Source organism: Lontra canadensis, unplaced genomic scaffold (assembly GCF_010015895.1).
Source record: "Lontra canadensis isolate GAN:19392208 unplaced genomic scaffold, GSC_riverotter_1.0 scaffold98, whole genome shotgun sequence".
NCBI lineage: Eukaryota > Metazoa > Chordata > Mammalia > Carnivora > Mustelidae > Lontra > Lontra canadensis.
Window position 1 is genome coordinate 2912741 of NW_022631092.1, and position 19598 is coordinate 2932338.

General features: G+C 38.5%; 1 protein-coding gene across 3 annotated transcripts in view; it reads right to left on the minus strand.

Moving 5' to 3' along the window:
• The window catches only part of UNC79 (unc-79 homolog, NALCN channel complex subunit), a 238462-nt gene extending 234775 nt beyond the window's left edge, over positions 1–3687 (minus strand). For 2 of the 3 annotated variants that reach the window (XM_032837355.1, XM_032837353.1), the window contains exon 1: positions 3067–3216. In XM_032837355.1, coding sequence (XP_032693246.1) covers positions 3067–3088 — 22 coding nt within the window. In that variant the 5' untranslated portion in view covers positions 3089–3216. Of the gene's footprint in view, positions 1–3066; positions 3217–3251 lie in introns of those variants that run through there. The other variant, XM_032837360.1, reaches the window with a different exon arrangement.
• Between the last annotated feature and the right edge of the window lie 15911 nt (positions 3688–19598).

Genomic DNA, 19598 nt, shown 5'->3' on the forward strand with positions numbered 1-19598 from the left:
AGATTCTATATCAACTACAAAAACATTCTCACTACAGTGAACTTTGTAAGAAAAACAAGCATTTGGAGGAAAAAAGTTTTAGCTCTGTGCAATCACCTAAGAAATTGCTAGGAAGCTTTCACCTTCTGTTATGATGTTCTGCACATAACACAGGAAGCAGACTGAATGTATAAAAACAGCTCCAAACTATATCTTAGCTAAAACTAACCTCTCTTTCATTATTGCTACTTATTTCATACAAGAAAATACCACTACATAATAATAAAATCATCTTTCACATATCTGTGACACTTTAGATTTCAAAGGTAAATCACGTAATCTGTTTGGGTTCAAATGCAAGTGCTTCCTCTTGCTGGTTCAACCAAACTATGTCCACTTCCTGCACCAGTGAAATCTTTACCTACATCAAGAGCCCTCAGGAAGAAATATAATAGAAATAATACTTTGACATTAAATTAAACCTAATTCTCCCTGCTTGGTCCTTAGGGAAGTGGCATTGTGCATACTCCTGAATGCAGAGGGTAAACTAACTCTGTTCTCTCCCATTCTGGTGGCCTCCACCACATCTAGTAGGAGAAAAATCTCGTGGCCTTCCCTTCTCTTTCTCCTTCCTCCTAACCATATTCCTACCAAGTCCAAAGATAAAATATCACAGATCTGCAACTTCTCTTTATTAAAAAGTATTCACCCTTCATGAACATCAACCATGCAGCTTTTCATGTCTTTGCTCTATTTTCAGGTATATAATGTGTACTAGAATGACAAGAGAGAGAAAAAAAGAAATTCTTAACTTCACTCTAAATAAAGACACCTAAAAACAGTCAAAGCATCCCTATCCTTTTCACAGTCTACTCCCATTTACCTCCTTTGCCCTCCACAACACAGGATTAAGCAAAAACAACTAACACTATTATTCCTTACTTCATAGATGGAAACTCTGAGGCACAAAAGTATTAAGTTAATTGCCCACTGTCATACAATTAATCAGAAGGGCATACAAAACACAAATCCACAGTTTTAGCTTCAAATGTGGTATCTTTCCCATCACCTACAGAGGAAAAAAAGATCAGTTTTACAAACAATTCTAAAATAGTTTCTTCACTACACACTACCTGCACTGCACAACCAAATCCACTTGTAGATTTTATTCACCCTGGCAATAACTGCCCAAGAAAGAGACAAGACAAAGCATCCAGTGAATCTCAAAATATAACACAGAAGAGAAAACACAGAATGAAGACAGTAACACTCACTGGTTTTAACCTGAAGTTATGTAATATATAACTAAAAGATCAAATGACAGGTGGTGGTTTTTTTAACAACACACTATAATAAAACCTTCAAGGGTGTGATATTCTCAAGTGGGAAGTTCACAATGATCCCAACTATGTTACCATTTCTCAGAATATAATGCATTCAATTTTTTTTGAAAGCCTCTGTAGAAGCAAAATTATCTTTGAGGTTTAGATTTCACTTTTGAAAAAGGTCCCCCAAAATCACAAAAGTCCTAACTATTTAGAAGAGACAGGCTATTAGGAGGGAAATAACTATCATTTATTGAATACTTGCAATGGGCTAGGCTCACTACTCATTCTTTTGTGTGTATCCCTTCCTTTATAATCACAACAACCCCATCAGCACTATTAACCCAGGTTTACAGATGAGGAAATAAAGTTTCAAGAAGTCAGTTATCTTGCTCAAGGTCAAACAGTAAATGGCAGAACTAGGATTCAAACTCAGGTGTTCCAGATTCCAAAAATAACACTGTAAAGAGGTACAAGCACTGGATGGTAGGTGGGCACAATCTCTAATGAACCATCAATCTGGGAATTCTATGAGTCTTCAGTTCATTTCACCTATCTGGTGAATAAGTGACACAACTGTTTATACATATTCTATTAAAACATACTGCCCCAAAATAATGAGACTACTGTTTTGGGTGTCTCACAAAATGGCTTTAATAGCCATTCCAAAGAAGAATTACAAATACTTTTAAGTAGTGCCGGGATGGCATTATCAACATAACCCTGTACTTCTTTGAAAGAAACAAGAGTCAATTGGATGAATAAGTTCTGGCATGTTTGTTGAAAATTCAAACTTATTGCTTAATAAAAACATCTTTTATTTACAAATATAAGTTTAATTTCCTGGATCCCTCAAGAGCACTCAGGAAAATGTTTCACATTAATCAAACTACCAAGTACATACCAATGGCCTACAAATGCGCACTACAATAAGAGAGGCTATAGGAAGCATATTAGAAACTTCCTCTGTCTACAAGGAGTTTGCAGGTTGTTTCCAACCAAACACACAGTCAGTCATTACTAGGACAACTAAAACCCTCCTGTTATTTGTTATAGTTTGTGTCAGCTGCCCTACAAAGGAAACCTCTTTGGAAGAATAATTAGATCATTTTCCCTGAGCCCTTTTCACCTTCATGCAAAGCACCAACTCTTGCTTTAACCTACGGTTGTGTTTAGTTTTGCATTAGTGTGGGTATTCGGGAGTTGATTTTCCTCACACTGGTCCAGAATTCTGCCTGACTCCCGGCTCCCTCCCCCTTCTCTCCTTTCTCGCCTCTCCAACCCGAAGTGGAAACTGCGGACTCAAACTCCCCTATGGTTCCAGCACCTAGAACTGGGCATGCTCAGAAGGCCAGGCAGGCTTTGGTTGCACTGACAGTTCCCCGCCCCTGATTTGCCGCTGCCCCCCTTCCCCCACTCCAACAAGAGATACTGAAATGTTTATCTGAAAGATATGAGGCCTCTTTTTCCCGAGAATGACCCCATTTTAATTTCATTTCCCAGGGTCTTTCAGTCTTGCGAAACCCCACCACGAGCCCGAGGAAGACCGCATTATTTTTCAGCACCAGGGACAGCGCCGCGTTGACATTAACGTCCACCCTCCCCCACCTTCTCTTCCGCCCCCCACCCCCCACCCGCCCCAACCTCAGCCCCCACCCCCGCACCAGCACGATGCCAAGGTCTCCCGGCAGCCGCAAACGCCGCAACTGCAATAGCTCCCAGCCGGAGGCCGGGCCGGAACGCCGGGCCGGCTGCTACTTACACTGCTCCGCTTTGGTGGACATGGTGCTGTCCAGATGGAAAGGCTTTGCCCCAAAATCTGTGTCGTGTGAGCTCCCTCGCTCCGCCAGCGATGTTGCGAGGAAAAGAGCGCATACCCCCCACCCCCCACCCCCTCGCTTTCCCCCTCCCTTAGGCCCGTGTCGCTACCATTCGGACAAAACGCACATCAAATTGCAGAATTCGGTCCCGGAAGGTTAGGAAATCGCCCCCGGAGAAATGGGTGGGATTTAATAGGCGGCCAAAGGCTTCCTGTCCGTCCCCTCCTGGAGCTGCCCGCGTTGATGTGGGCGGGGAGACCGAAAGGAGAGAGCAAGCTGCGGCTCCTGGTGAAATGGGAAAATGGGCTCGACCGGGGGAGGAGTATTTCCATTCATAAGGCGCTCGGAGGGGACGGGTGTTTCCCAGAGAAAAGCCTCTTAAAGTGCCGGAGTCCCCGACCATTTGGATCTCCCATTGGCGTTTTCCGGGCCTGTAAATCCTGCTCCGGGAGCAGCCCCCGGTGCCTCAACGGGGCGACCGGAGAGGGACACAGGTGCGTCCCAGGCTTGGTTTCAACCTCCCGGAGGAAGGCGGGGGAGGCGGATCCGGGGCGGGCTGGAGACAGCCGGGGCCGGAGGGCAGCGAGGACGCTCCTGAGGATCGCGAGGAAGGAAATGCAGAAGTAACCCTCAGCATGGCTTCCTGGCGTGCTGTGGTCCGTGCCCTCTGCCTCCCCTCTCTGATGGGCTCTCCTGCTGATGATTAGGATGGGAGGTCCCACTGCCTGGGGGCTGGGAGAAGACTTTGGAAGTTGGGGCTAGGGAAGGAGGAGATTTCCACGGAGGGTAAAGCTGGAAGGGCCACAGGAAAGAAAAATGAAAGACGAGGAAGAAAGAAGCCAGGTGTGCTCCCTGCAACCACCCAGGATGGAAACAGAAACGTTAGGAAGCCCCTCTGCTGGAAAACCAAACGAAGCCAACCAACGGAAAGGGGCATCATGCATATTAATAGGAAAATGCTGAAAAGAATCAACAACAGAGTGAACGGATGTTCTGAGCCTGGACTTAGGAGGCAAGAAGAGCCAGATTCAAGACCCAGTTCCAGTACTTACTCATTTTAAGACCAGTCTTTTAATCTCCCCGAGCCTCGGGCTCTTCATCTGTAAAATGAGAATAAAACCTGCTTTGTCACTTAAAGAATTATTGGACAGATCAAATGGCATCGTGGTTGCAAAAGTCCTTTTAAAATTAAAGTACTGTACACTTACCAATCATTATGATACTCAATTCAAATATCCTAAATAGTTTGTGAAAGGTAACAGTGATCAAAGCAAGTTGATTGTGCAAAAGCTATGGAAATAACACTGTAAGAGTTGACCAATTATTTTTAATACAAATAACTGCGCTGACTAAATCAATGTTTTTCCATCTTACCGAAAAATAATAATCCTTGGGGCATCTGGCGGGCTCAGTCAGGAAGAGCATGTGACTCTTGATCTGGGAGTCCTGAGTTCAAGCCCCATACTGGGTGTAGAGATGACTTAAAAAATAAAATTTTTAAAAAATAAAATAAAGAAAAAACAATCCTTGTTTTAGGGAAAGGATGTTAAATTGTACATGATATGTACAACACACTCGAAAGAAATCTTTGACAATGAAAAAAAAAAATCTGTGACCACATAAGCAAGAAAATATGTTTCTGAGTAAACTAAAAAAGTCTTTAGACAGCAAGGAAACTGCCCATTATAATATACAAAGTGGCCAAGCTTCATAATATTGGCCAAAATGTTCATAAAATATTAGTGATTCAGCTGTTTGGGGTGTATACACAACTGGACTATGTCACCTCACTCACTGATTGACAGGTTGGTCTGGCTAACCAGGCTAATCATCTTATACCATTGTTCATTCCCAAAAATACATCTCAAAGAGAATTCATTCTTCAGTCAAAGATAAATGATGATGTAAAGAATGATGGTGAAGAGTTAATTTTGGGTAAAAAGTTGGAATCATTCTGAAAGAAAATATGAATATAATATAAATCTCTGAAGATGTCAAACATTCTGTGTGATTAAAAGAAAGCTCAGGGGCGCCTGGGTAGCTCAGTTGGTTGAGCATCTGACTCTTGATTTTTGGCTCTGGTCCCGAAATCAAGCCCCACATGGGCTCCTTGCTCGTGGGGTTGGGGGGGAGGGGTCTGCTTGGTATTCTTTCTCTCTCTGCCCCCCAACTCCACTCTCCTCTCTCTCTCAAATAAATAAATCTTTAAAAAAAATAATAAAAGAAAATTCAACAATTTATTCAGAAATATCTGGGAGGCTTGAGACTTTGATAAAGAAAACAGTAATTGGAAAAAAAAAAAAATTAATGGTGTCTTGGATAACCCAGAAACAAGCAACAAAGCATGGGTTGGAAACTACTCTCTCCAGTCTAACACTCTCCCAACTGAGCTATTTCAGCTGTTTGTTGGAAACTACTCTCTCATGGCCTGCTTACCAAAATTGCTATTTGTCATCAATTAAACCTCCTACTACCCCAGTGAAAGAGTATAACATTGTTAAGGGATATGGACTCAGGAGTTAGGTAGCCTTCGTTTGAATTCCAGTTCTGCCTCGATGTTACCTTGAGTAAATTACTTCTATATGTCTCAATTTCTTCACCTGCAAAATGCTCATAATAATATAGCTACCTCAAAGGTTGTTGTCAGGATTAAATGAGTTTGTATAAAGAATCTAGAAAAATCCCTAACACATTTTAAATGACATAAGAATCTAGAATAATCCCTGGTACATAGGAGTGTTTGCTTTTTTTTTAACATTACAGTTCAAGCCATTCAAATGCACCCATTCTGTTGAGGTTCTGCCTGTTTCAAACCCTTCAAAGACTGAAATCACCCATATAATTGATACCCTAATTAACAACCTAGGTTCTTATAACCTCAACCTTCTAACATGTCCATTGAGCTAATTCACTAACCTGGATCATATCCATTACCCAGTTTCTCCACTCCAACAGATGACCTAAATTACTACTTCAAAGAAACAAAGATGAACCTCTCCTTCTTTTTGTCTCCACCTACCTGTGTCAACCTTTCTTTCTTTTATTCTATTACAAAAGGAGTCACTGCGAGGTGAAATGCCCTTTTCTTCTAACACTATACCTGTAATTAAAAGTGCTCCCATGAATTGTCCTTTCTTTCCAGCTTTTTAAGTTTCTATCTTTTCAACGGATTCTTCCATTCTGCTCACAAACATAAACCCTGGGAAAGCTGTACTTGTCTTAATACTAAATAAATGATCTCCATTTCTCCACCTACTGCCTTTATGTCTTCAGCATCCCACCTATTAGCAAGTCCTTGCTGAAACAGTTCCTCTCAATAGTCACTAATAATTTCCTAATAGTCTACTACAATTACCTTATCTCCTGGGTAACTAATTCCAGCATTTCAAATATTTCCCTATTCATTTTTGAAACTCCTTCATCCTTTAAGTTCTATGCTACAATGTTCTGAAGAAATCTTCCCCAAACCTTTTAATGTTCTTTTGTTTAATGAGGTATTTCCCACATAAAAATATTTTTTAAAAAAGTATCATAACCAGATCTTAATATTTTGTCATAGTTTCATTAGATACTTTATTATTTTTTTAAAGATTTTATTTATTTGTTTGACAGAGAAAGAGATCACAAACAGGCAGAGAGGCAGGCAGAGAGAGTGGGGAAGCAGACTCCCTGCTGAGCAGAGAGCCCTATGTGGGGGCTCGATCCCAGGACCTGAGATCATGACCTGAGCCAAAGGCAGAGGCTTTAACCCACTGAGCCACCCAGGCACCCCAGATACTTTATTTTTAAGAAATAAAACATTTTAGCTTCAAAAGAAGCCCCCATAAAACTTATCTAAATTTGTGGTTAATCAAGCCTTCATATATTTATTCTATTCATTTATTCATTCAGCAAATACTTACTGAATACCTATTATATATATCCCTGGGGATACTACAGTGAACAAAGAAACACCCATCTCTGCCTTTATGGAGCTAATAGTCTGGTGGAGAAGACAAAAAAAAAATTAAATGAATAAAACATGTAGTACATTATACACTGATAATTACATAAAAGAAAAGAGTACCAAACCAGGGGAAAGAGATACGAAGTATTGAAAGAGATTGGAATTTTAGATAGGACAAAATTTTGCATAGGGTAACTAAAGACACACTATAAATATATCTCAAACAATATGTATTATTTCACATTTTAACTTTATATAATATCATACGTATCTTTCTGATACTTACACTTTTTTTTTAAAGATTTTATTTTATTTATTTGGCAGACAGAGATCAGAAGCAGGCAGAGAGGCAGGCAGAGAGAGAGGAAGAAGCAGGTTCCCTGCTGAGCAGAGAGCCCTGATGCGGGGTGGATCCCAGGACCCTGGGATCATGACCTGAGCCGAAGGCAGAGGCTTTAACCCACTGAGCCACCCAGGTGCCCCTGATACTTACACTTTTTACTCAACATCACATTTTGACTTAATCACTTTGGTATATACAACATCAATTTGTCTTTACCACTGTATGGCATTTCATTTTATAAGTATCCCACAATTTATTTACCTCCTGTCTTATTGATGAGCATGTTGGTTATTTGCAATTTTTTCCTATTACCAAAAAGATTGCAATGTTCAATCTTACACATCTGTGTATGCACAAAATTGCTCTAGGATAGTCTCAACTTCAACTTTCACTAGATATTGCCAATTGCTTACTAAAATCACTATGTCAACCTATACTCCTTCCAGGTTCCACTTCCAGTATAGCCATCAATAAATGACTCCTGGAGTCCTCTCAAAGATAAGCTACAAACTAAATAAAATATAAAAACAAACAAAATAAAACATAACCTACCTGGAGCAGTTGGGGACTAACCAAGAGCAGATAGATTCTGGAGAGGTGTTAACCCTTAGAGGAAGTGAATGGCACAAGAATATGGGTTTCCATACTTTACGGCTTTTAGCCTGAGAGACGATGGCTTTAGTTTGTGCAACACAGTGTGGTTAAAATTCCAATAGCTTGCTCACAGAATTTTTTGTCTGAATTACCAAAGCACATAGTTTAAAACAACCATATCTATTGGAAATGGAAAGGGGAACCATTAGAAAGAGAGAGCCAGAGAGGAGGAAATGTAAATTATCTTGCTCTGTACAAATCTCTAGCTTATCCCCAAACCATACAGTTGCAGGGCTATGTCCACACAACAACAGTGCAGCTCGGGATAAACGAACTACACTCAGATTTAAGCAACCACCCAAGAGTCAGTTTGTAGTATAAGTCTGTTTAAATTACCTACTAAAACAAAAAACCAACAGTATTTAGAGGAAAATAACAAAACACAGAGTCTTCACAGCATAACATTCACAGCATCCAGAACAAAATTCAGATTTACTTGACACAGAAATAGGATCTTTTCTTAAGGAAAAAAAAAAAAAAAAAAAACCAAGATCCAGAGTTGGAATTAGCAAAGATTTGAAAGCCTAATTCTGCTCAGTGAGGTAAAAGAAAATATGCTCATAATGAGTGAAAAGATAAGAATACTAGCAGAGAAACAGAAAGTTTTGTTTTGTTTTTTAAGAGCCAGCTGGAAATTTGGAACATACGAATATGGTTTTCAAATCAAAATTTCACTGGGTGGGCTTAATGGAAGAAAATAGATGAAAAAGTCAGTAAACTTGAATATAAATCTCTGGAAATTATCCAATACGAAGAACAGAGAGAGGAGAAAGATGGAACAAAACAAACAGAGCCTTGGGACCTTTGGGTCAGTGGCAAACTGTCTAACAAATGTGTTATATTAGTCATAGAAGGAAAGGATAGAGAACAAGAAGAAAAAAAAAAGAAAGAAAGAAATGATGGCTGCGGGGTGGGGCAGCTGTGTGGCTCAGTGGGTTAAGTGTCTGCCTTCAGCTCAGGGCATGATCTCAGGTCCTGGAATTGAGCCCCATGCTGGGCTCCCTGCTCATAAGAGAGTCTGCTTCTCCCTCTGCCCCTCCCACCTGCTTGCTCATTCTCTCTCTCTCTCAAATAAATAAATAAATTATTTTTTGAAAAAAGAAAGGCTTAAAAAAAAAACCACACCAATTTGGTGAAATGAAATTTACAGATTAAAAAAGGCTTTCAAACATCTAAACAGGAGAAACACAAAGAAAATCACGTCCAGGCACATCAGATTCCAACTGACAAAAACCAAAGGAAAAAGGAAATCTTGGAAGCAACCAGAGAAAAATGACAATTGCTTACAGGAAAATATCGATTCTATCAGCCACTGGTTTCTAATTAGAAATTATGGAGGTCAGAAAATAATGAATCACATCTTTAAAGTATTGAAAGGAAAAAGTAAACTGTCAGTGCAGTATTCTATATTCAGAAATATCCTTCAAAGATGAACACAAAGCAGAAACATTTCAGATGAAAGAAAACTAAATGAATTTGTCAACAGATCTGCACTCTAAGAAATGCTGAAAGAAATTCTTCAGACTCATGAAAAATGATACAAGATGAAAACTCAGATCTTCTCCCAGGCTGCAGCTTGTTTTTTGTTTGATTATTTATTTACAGTCTATTTAACACAAATTTTAAAATGCAGGGGATCCTGGGTGGCTCCGTTGGTTAAGCATCTGCCTTTGGCTTAGGTCATGATCCCAGAGTCCTGGGATTGAGTCCTGCTTCGAGACTAAGCAGGGAGCCTTCTTTGCCTCCCCTGACCCTTATGCTTTCTCTTACCATCTCTCTCTCTCTCTCTCAAATAAATTAATAAAATGTTTTTAAAAAATGTAAATGTAGCCAAATTTATCAATGTTCTTCTTCATAATGTATGCTTTTTGTATTTCAAGAAATTCTTTCCTATTCCCCAAGGTTGTAAGATACTTCTATATTTCATTCTAAAAGTTCTAAAATTTTACTTTTACATTTAAGTTTTTGTTATAAATTAAATTTATTTTTTGAATATTGTGAGCTAGGGTCTACTTTTTCCATATGGATAAGTATCATGCTTAATAACATTTGTTAAATTCTTCCCTAACAATTTCTAATCCCATGCCAACTTTGTCATAAGTCAACTTTTTATATATGCACAAGACTGTCAAAAATTTTCTCCTTTTTCCCACCTTATTTTAATAAAAAAAAATTTCTGGGGTGTCTAGGTAGCTCAGGCAGTTAAGTCTTCAGCTCGGGTCCTGGTCCCAGTGTCCTGAGATGGAGCCCCACATTGAGCTCCCTGCTCAGCAGGGGGTCTGCTTCTTCCTTTCCCTCTGCTGATCCCCCTGCTTGTGCTCTCTCTCAAATAAATAAAATCTTAAAAATAAATAAAAATAAATTTATTTATCTCTCTGCTCATAGTGCTTTTAGTCTTTTACTTTTACAGATTTTAAACTTTTTTTTTAATTTTTAAAGATTTTTATTTATTTGACAGAGAGAGAGAGAGATCACAAGTAGGCAGAGAGACAGGCAGAGAGAGAGGGGAAGCAGGCTCCCCACCAAGCTGACAGCCCGATGTGGGACTCGATCCCAGGACCCTGAGATCATGACCTGAGCTGAAGGCAGAGGCTTAACTCACTGAGCCACCCAGGTGCCCTACTTTTACAGATTTTAAAATAAAATGTAGAACTATGACTTTTTCTAACAAACTCAAACTATCAATATTTCTATCATCTTTGCAATTGAACATGATTCCCCATTTTGTTATTGTTGTTTAGAGCTTCAGTTTGCCTTTTAAAATAAAACTTATTCATTTCATCAATATATTTTATCAATTGCTGTGCTCACAATTATTTCTTGTATGCCATACCTTAATTCTGAGTTCTCTTTTCTTTCTTACTGAAGAACATTCTTCTTTTTTTTAAAGATTGATTGATTTATTTGAGAGAGAGAGAGAAAGAGAGAGAGAGAGCACAAGAGAGAGAGCAGGGAGAGGGCTTGGGGGGAGGGACAAGATTACTCTGGGCTGAGCATGGAGCCCAACAGGGGCTTCAGTCTCAAGACCCTGAGATCATGACCTGAACCAAAATCAAGAATCATATGCTTAACAGTCTGAGCCACCCAGGCATCCCACTGAAGTACAGTCTTTATTTTGTTTTTTTAAGTATGTAGCTAGAGAATTTCCATAGACTGAAGTGTTTCTCTTTTGACCCACACTCATGTGTATTTAGCTGGGTATAAGATTAATTTTTCTCTTGGAGACAAACCATAAGAGACTCTTAATCTCAAGAAACAAACTGAGGGTTGCTGGTGGGAAGGAGGGTGGGAGGGATGGGGGGGCTGGGTGATGGACATTGGGGAGGGTATGTGCTATGGTGAACGCTGTGAATTGTGTAAGACTGAAGAATTACAGACCTGTACCCCTGAAGCAAATAATACATTATATGTTAATTTTTTTAAAAAAGATTAATTATTCTCTCAATATTTTGAAGATAATATTTCACTGCTTTCTGGGACCCTCTATTGATGAGAAGTTTGCTGTCACTCTCATTGACCTTTATTAAATAATCCATTTTTCCCTCTTGGTAACAAGACATTATTTTGATCATCAGTATTCTGCAGATCCACTACGATGTGTCTACATGTAAATTTATTTTATCCTGTTTGGTATTAAGAGTACACCTTCTACCTGACAAGTCATGACATTTTTTAATTCTCGAAAACTGTCTGCCATTTTCTCTTAAATATTTCTTCTCTACTGCCTCTTCCCTTTTCTCGTTTAGAAACTTTTTTCTTTTAATATTTATTTACAATAAATAAATAAATAAGTGCCCATTTGAGAGAGACAGAGAGAGAGAATGAGCAGGGGGTTGGGCAAAGGGAGAGGGACAGAATCCTCAAACAGACTCCCTACTGAGTATAGAACCCAACACGGGGCTCAATCCCAGAACCCCAAGATCATGACCTGAGCTGAAACCAAGAGCTAGACACCAAACCAACTGAACCACCCTGACACCCCCTTGTTATGGAACTTCTATTTGATGTTTTACAACCTCCCATTCTATTCATATGTCCTCATTACACGTTCATATTCCTTATCTTTTTACCTCTCATGTTACAGTCTGAGTTAATTCCTCAGAATTATCTTTTAATTCACTGTTTCCATTTGTGTCCAATCTGGTGTATGTCCCAACTATTGAGATTTTAAATTCAATGATGTAAATTTTTCATTTTCATTCTTTAATTGTATTATTCATATCCACCTGTTCTCATTTCATGTATGTTTGATTTTTGTTCATAATTTTTCCTCTCTATGAATTTTAGTCCTTCTTCTAATCCTACACACACTTGTTTTAAGGTTTTTGACAGCTTGTTCCATAAAAAATAATTTTATTTATATTTAATTCATCTTATAATTTTTTTCTTGGCCATGTTTCCTGCCATTAGATTTATTTGTAGAATCTTTGTTTCAGTGTATCTTGTGGATGAGGTTTTTGTTCTTATTTTTATTCTTCTTTCTCTTTTCCTCTGTGTTAAACCCTTCCTATCTAGCAATAGGTACTTTGTTTCTACCTAACTCCCTGGACAGCCAGTCATGAACCAGCTCTTATACCAGCAGATAAGATTATTATATAGAGATATCACAAATCCAGCAACAAGTGATTAGGCAGTTTTGGTTCTGTCCGAGTCTCAAGGCTATATCACTATCTTCCTGCATCTCTATGCTTACAGTGTGCTCTAAGCTGTATGTATCCCAAGCAGGAGCCAACAGTTTCCCAAACTCTTTTCTTGAGGTGGAATAGGGCTGGGAAAAGCAGGAGACTTCAAGTAGTAAGTATAGTTCTAGCTGCCTTACATGAAACACTTTAACCCCCATTACCCCAAGAACAGGCAAAGTACCATTGTCTACTTTCAGCCTAGAACCCTATTCACAAATTTGTATTTCAGTTGTTTCCAGTACAAATCGTTATTCATCTTGTTTTGAGCTCAGCCATGCTTTATTTATCATTACTTTAAGTTTAGATCCAATTTATAAATATACTACCACGTTGGCCAAGTAGAATCTGACTACTCCATTGACTCTGTCATCTTCTGCATCCCGACCCTTCTCCCCCAAATGGGAGTCATTTCTCGAAGCATCAGCTTTGGAATTCTTATCTTTCTTCTAAATCTCTCTTTCCTTCAGTTCTATCATCTACTCTCATGCTTCAACTACAAATAGTTGAATATTCTCAAATCTCTCTTTCTTTTTCTCCAGCCAATCTGCCAAGATTCAAGCTCATATTTTTAACTATTTGATGGATATTTATTTCTGGATGTTCCATAAGTACCATAAATTCAAAATACATAAACCACACATTATTTTTCTACCCTATCAATACCTCTTCTGATTTATTTATCATAATGGGGCCATTATTCCCACTGTTGTCTAGACTTGAAATCTTAATGTTTCTTATTCTCCTTTATACCTCATCCATATACTCTAATCAGGCTTTGCCATAGACTGAATGCTGTCCCCACCAAAATTCATACATTAAAGCCCTAACCCCCAATGTGATGGTACTGGGAAGTGGAGCCTCTGGGAGGTAATTAAGATTAGATGAAGCCATGTGGATGGGACTTTCATGATAATATTATCATGAAATTATTATTATGATATGATTATTATGATACTATTATATTATTATTATTATATTATATTATCATCATATTATTAAATTGTTCTTATAAGAACAAGAAGAGACCAGAGCTTGATCTCTTTCACTCTTTCTTTCTCTCTCTCACATGTGAGGACACAGTGAGAAAGTGGCCATCTCCAGCCAGCCACGCTCATCAGGGAACTAAATTGCCCAGCACCTTGATCTTAGATTTCCCAGTCTCCAGAACTGTGAGAAATAAATTCCTGTTGTTTAAGCCATCTAGTCTATGGTATTTTATATTATTAGCAGACTAACACGGCTTTAAGTTACATCTTTTCTCTTTCAGAATCATCCTTGAGTTCAATTCTTTCTTGCCTTATTTTTTTGCCTTAACGCTGATCTATTTCTTCTTGATCTCACATCTGAATCACTGAAACTTCTTTCTTAATAGTTCCCCTAATGTTAATCTCACTCCACTCTAACCCATTCTTCATCCTGCTCCCAGACTAATCATCGTAAAGAAGAATGTACCATAGATTCCAGTACCCTAACCTACAGTCAAATTGATCCTTGTGACTTCTCATCATTAAGCCTTTATTCATGTCATTCCCTTTTCCTGGAATTCTTTTCTGTACATTCCTACATATTAAAAGCCTAACTCTCCTGTTCAATTGCTTATTTTAGCCATAAATCCTCCGCATTCACTAAGAAAAAAATTCTCATTCATCTGAACTCCCAGAATGTTCTGCCTGTGCTATGCATATGGCACTTATCTGGTAACTTATTCTACATACTTATACCACCTAATTACTGTTCGTTCCAGGGAAGGGGTCACTTACATACCCAAGTCAAACCTAAAAAAATAGGCTTACCCACAAGAACAGTAAAAAAAATATAACCTTTGAGATAAATTATCACTCAAATGCTGGTTCTGCCAGTGCTTGACCTTGGGCATATTAAATTTCTCTAAGTAATTAATCTGTCAAATACCATGCCTGATACATCAGAAGCTTCTTAGGTATATTGGCCCAAAAGAGCCTCTGCTGAAAGAGTTTAAGACATTCCTTCCAAAAAGTTTCCCCCTCACAGAAAGGTAAACAAGAAGTTTAAAAGACCAACAAGTTAGTCATGGAAAGTAAAGAGCACGATACAGAAATAGGCAAGTAGGGATCCCTGAGATAGGTCAATGATAGACCACCACACAAAGAACCACAGACTCTGCTTCTAAGGACCCTAAAACTCCCAAGAATTATAAATGATCATCTCATTCCAGGCTCTATCTCAGCTTGTCATGGTTCCCATTCTTCCTGAGGCCTAGTAATTTAGCTTTTTCCCAGACAATCATTAACTAAGATTCCTATTTCCTACACATAGACACACACACACACACAAACACACACACATTTCCTTTATTTAATATAATAATATTTGCATATCTTCTTATAGGTGTGTAAATATTATATTACTATATTAAACTATTGACATATTATGACATAATATATTATTGTATTTCATATTAAAAAGTGGAGCTACAATTCCCCTTAAGAGGTCAATTATATTACTCTAGTCTAAATATTCTGACAAGTGCTTGGTAAAACAAAGTCTTACAGATTTTGGTGTGGAGAGAACTATTCTGTCATGGATAAAAGGAATTTTCCTGTTATTCATGATAAAGAGAGGGAAAAGAGAAGAAAAATGTGGAGACAGAAAAATGATAGAAGTTTGTCCAAAAAATAAAGTCAGCCTAGTGCTTGATCTGACTCTTTTCTGTTCTTCTCTGTATCTTCAATAAAGTTAGCCAAAAAGTAAAAGTCTTGATGCAAGCAGATACTTTGTGGAAAGAAGAGTCTGGGCTTTGTGTTCAGGATAATATGAAGTAAAACTAACATAATGTCAGAGATGTACGAGTAGAGGCTGAGAGAAGAACAAGTAAGTACCAAAGAAAGGCTAATTTGGCCAATTTAACCAGATCTCTATGGCAAAGAAAGACCCCAGCTAACATCTGGATTACCCCCACAGTAAAACTTCCACTACTTGTCATAAATCTTGGTTCCATGGAAGCAAATAGGCCACACTAACACACCAAATTCCTTGTATCTATAAAACGGGTAATGTTTACTACCTCAAAAGGTCAGATGTGAGGATTAAATACAAAATACACATGTAAAGTGCTTAGCACCATGTTTGGCTTATATTAAGTGTCTAATAAGATTAGGCCTCTCTTTTTCAAGAGAATTTCAATTTCAATTTTTATAAGAATTGTAAGAGGTGAATAGGAAAAAAATAGCAAAAAAAAAAAAATTACTATACAGAATAGACCTACCATTAATTCATGTTGTCTAATTTAAATAGGGCCTAGCAATCATTTCACAGATTTCTTTTTGATTCCCTAATAGCCTTGCATTATTCTGTTCTAGATAATTTCCTACTTTAAAATGATCTTATTCTCCAATACTACTTCACCAAGAAATATGATGTAACCCAAAATGAGTTCCCATGTTTACCTCAACATGTACCTTCCATTTCGTATTCACTTCTACCTTTATGTCTGTGGGTACATGAAGTAATTCCTTAACTTCTTGCTTTTCCAAACCCCGTTATTCAAAGAGCAGTTTTCACTCCTACGTGAAGACCCTCCTGACTACTGCGGCTATTATGGATTTCCCTCTTCTCTAAAACCCTTCAACATTTATATACTAAAAATTTCAGGAAATCCTAAGCTATCTTGACATTATTCAACGCTTTGTTATGGTTTTGCCTTGACATTCGAACTACAAGTGATTGACCTGGTGCAACTCCTATAAGCCACAATACCTATGCCACACTGCCCCAGGAACAGACAATGAACATCAGGTACACAGAGCTCTCTAATCCAGTCTGCTACTCAACATCTCAGACTTAAACTAACCACTGGGCCTGCTTATGTGATTAGGTGCTACCAGTTATGTGAGATGTTCTTCTACTTCCGCCCACATTTCCAAGTTTATGTGTAAAACTTATGTGTCCTTCCAAATCTATGTGCAATATTATAATCTAGACCCCAGCTTTGGCTCTTCCCCATAATGTTGCTGCTTCACTATCCTGGATTACCTTGGCTTACTAAAGCCCTCTAGTTACACTCAATCTTGTGTCTGGGGCAACAACCTACCTCATTTATCCCAATCTGGTAGATAGGACCAAATCACAAGATTCCCATGGCACACAAAAATATGTATCTTGTGTTTCTATGTACCCACATCATGTAAAACAGAGCAGCTAAGATCTTCATAGTTATAGAGGAGATGTCAGTGAAAAGAGGGAGTAAGAACTTCTAAAAATTCTTTATAAAAACAAGAAGAAAACTAGCAAAAATTGTTGGGATCATTTTCTAAACTCTGGAAATTAACTAAATCCAGGCAGCATTTAAAAACAAAAACAAAAACAAACAAACAAACAAACAAAAAGTGAGTCTCAGTAAGAACAAAGCTTTCTGGCATTTTAACTTCCCCTAGACACATCCTCCACTTGTGTTGAAAACTAACAGACCACAATTGCCGTGAAAACTAGCAGCTAGCAGCTACTAGATGGGGCTAAATCAGCTTGGGGTTTCTTCAAAGCCCAATTCAAAGAGAATTTTCATTATTTTATTTGCCTAATGGTTTCCTGAAAGATCACACTTACAAGGTTGTCTGTATTTGACATGACTTGGAACTTACCCAAGTACAAGTTCAGAAAGACTTTTCCTGAATCATTTGTAAAAAAACAATCTTTGGAAATTGTTTAACTTCACAGCTGCCTGAGGGGGTATATAACATTCAGGGCAAACAATAGACTACCTAGAGGTGCCTGGGTGGCTTTATCATTAAGTGTCTGTCTTTGGCTCGGGTCATGATCTCAGGGTCCTGGGTTTGAGCCCCACATCAGGCTCCCTGCTCGGTGGGAACCTGCTTCTCCCTCTCCCAGTCTCCCTGTTTGTGTTCCCTCTCTAGCTGTCTCTGTCAATTAAATAAATAAAATCTTTAAAAAAAATAGACTATCTAAAAAGTTTAAATGAAAAGATAGAGAATGAAGTGTTGTAGGAGCTTTGAAAAGCTCCAAACTCTTCATAAGAATCTATAAAGCATGGGGCACCTGGGTGGCTCACTGAAGCCTCTGCCTTCAGCTCCAGTCATGATCCCAGGGTCCTGGGATGGATCCCCACATCCGGCTCTCTGCCCAGCAGGGAGCCTGCTTCCTCCTCTCTCTCTCTGCCTGCCTCTCTGCCTACCTGTGATACCTATCTGTCAAATAAATAAATAAAATCTTTAAAAAAAGAAAAAGAATCTATAAGGCCATTAACACATAAAGGGCTGTGCATATACGCACAGGTGTGCACATGCTTAGGAAATATGTAAGAAGGCCCTAATCTCTAATCTCTGGCTGACCATAAGACATTATATAGGAAGTGAAGGCTAAGATAGTTTTCAACTGCCAGACTGAGAGTTCAAGGTACACCCCCATACATGCACAGGCACACACACACACACACACACACACACACACACACATCTTCAGCAAAGACTGGAGGCTTATTGGTTCCAAACAGTCAAATTTCCATCCAATAATAAGCTGACCACTAAACTAACCAGAGACTTCAGTGACCACACACAACAAAGAATACAGACTTTACATAATTAATTAAGAAAACTCATTAAGTAAATAGCTATAATAAACAATAACAAAAACAAACCCTGGAAAAGAAGAAAAATCTGATTTCCAGAGTTACTGTATTATGTTATTTTAAATATCCAGTTTTCAACAATAAAAAAAACTATGACACAGTCCAAGAAACAAGAATGTATGACCCATACACAAGAAAAAAAAAGCCACCAATAAAAACTGGCCCTGAGAAAGCCCAATGTCTGGACAAAGACTTAAATCAACTATTTAAATATGTTCAAAGAACTAAGGAAACCACATCTACAGGACTAAAGGAAAATATGAGAACAATGTCTCACTAATCAGAAAATAGCAATAAAAAGGAAAACTTTTAAAGAGCCAAAGAGAAATTTTGGAGTTGAAAATGACAGTTTAACAAGGGCACCTGGGAGGCTCAGCTGGTTGAGTGTCTGACTCTTGATTTCAGCTCAGGTCCTGATCTCAGAGTTGTGAGATCTAACATCCTACCCACCCCACCCCACACCATCCCATGCCCCATTGGGCTCTGCACTCAACAGGGAGTTTGTTTGAGATTTTTTTCCCTCCCTCTTCTGCTGCGCCTCCCCTTGCTCATGTGCTCTAAATAAATAAATAAATAAAATCTTTTTTTTTTTTAATGACAGTAACAAATGAAAAATTCACTAGACAGTCTCAAGGAAAGATTTAGACAGACAAAAGAAAAACATCAGGTAGCTTGAAGACAGCTCAATTGGGAGTGTCCATTATGGGGAACAACAACAAAAAGGAATCTTAAAACCTGAACACTGCCTCAGAGACATGTGGGATATCACTGAACATTACCAATGTATGCATAGTGGAAGTCTCAAAGGAGAAGAGAGAAAGATACAGAAGTATTTGAAGAAATAATGGTTAAAAACTTTAAAAATCAGATATAAAATATTAATCTACACATCCAAGAAATTCAACAGACGCCTAGTGGGATAAATTCAGAAAGATCCACACCTAGACATATGCATCACAGTCAAACTATCAAATGTCAAAGAGAAACAGAATTTTTTTTTTAGATTTTTTTTTTTTTTACTTATTTATTTGACAGAAGAAAGAGAGATCACAAGCAGGGGAAGCAGCAGGCAGAGGGAGAGAAAGAAGCAGGCTCCTTGCTTAGCAGGGAGCCTGATATGGGGCTCAATCTCAGGATCATGGCCTGAGCCAAAGACAGCCACTTAACTGACTAAGCCACCCAGGTTCCCCAATAGAATCTTGAAAGCAGCAAGAGAAAAGCAACTCATC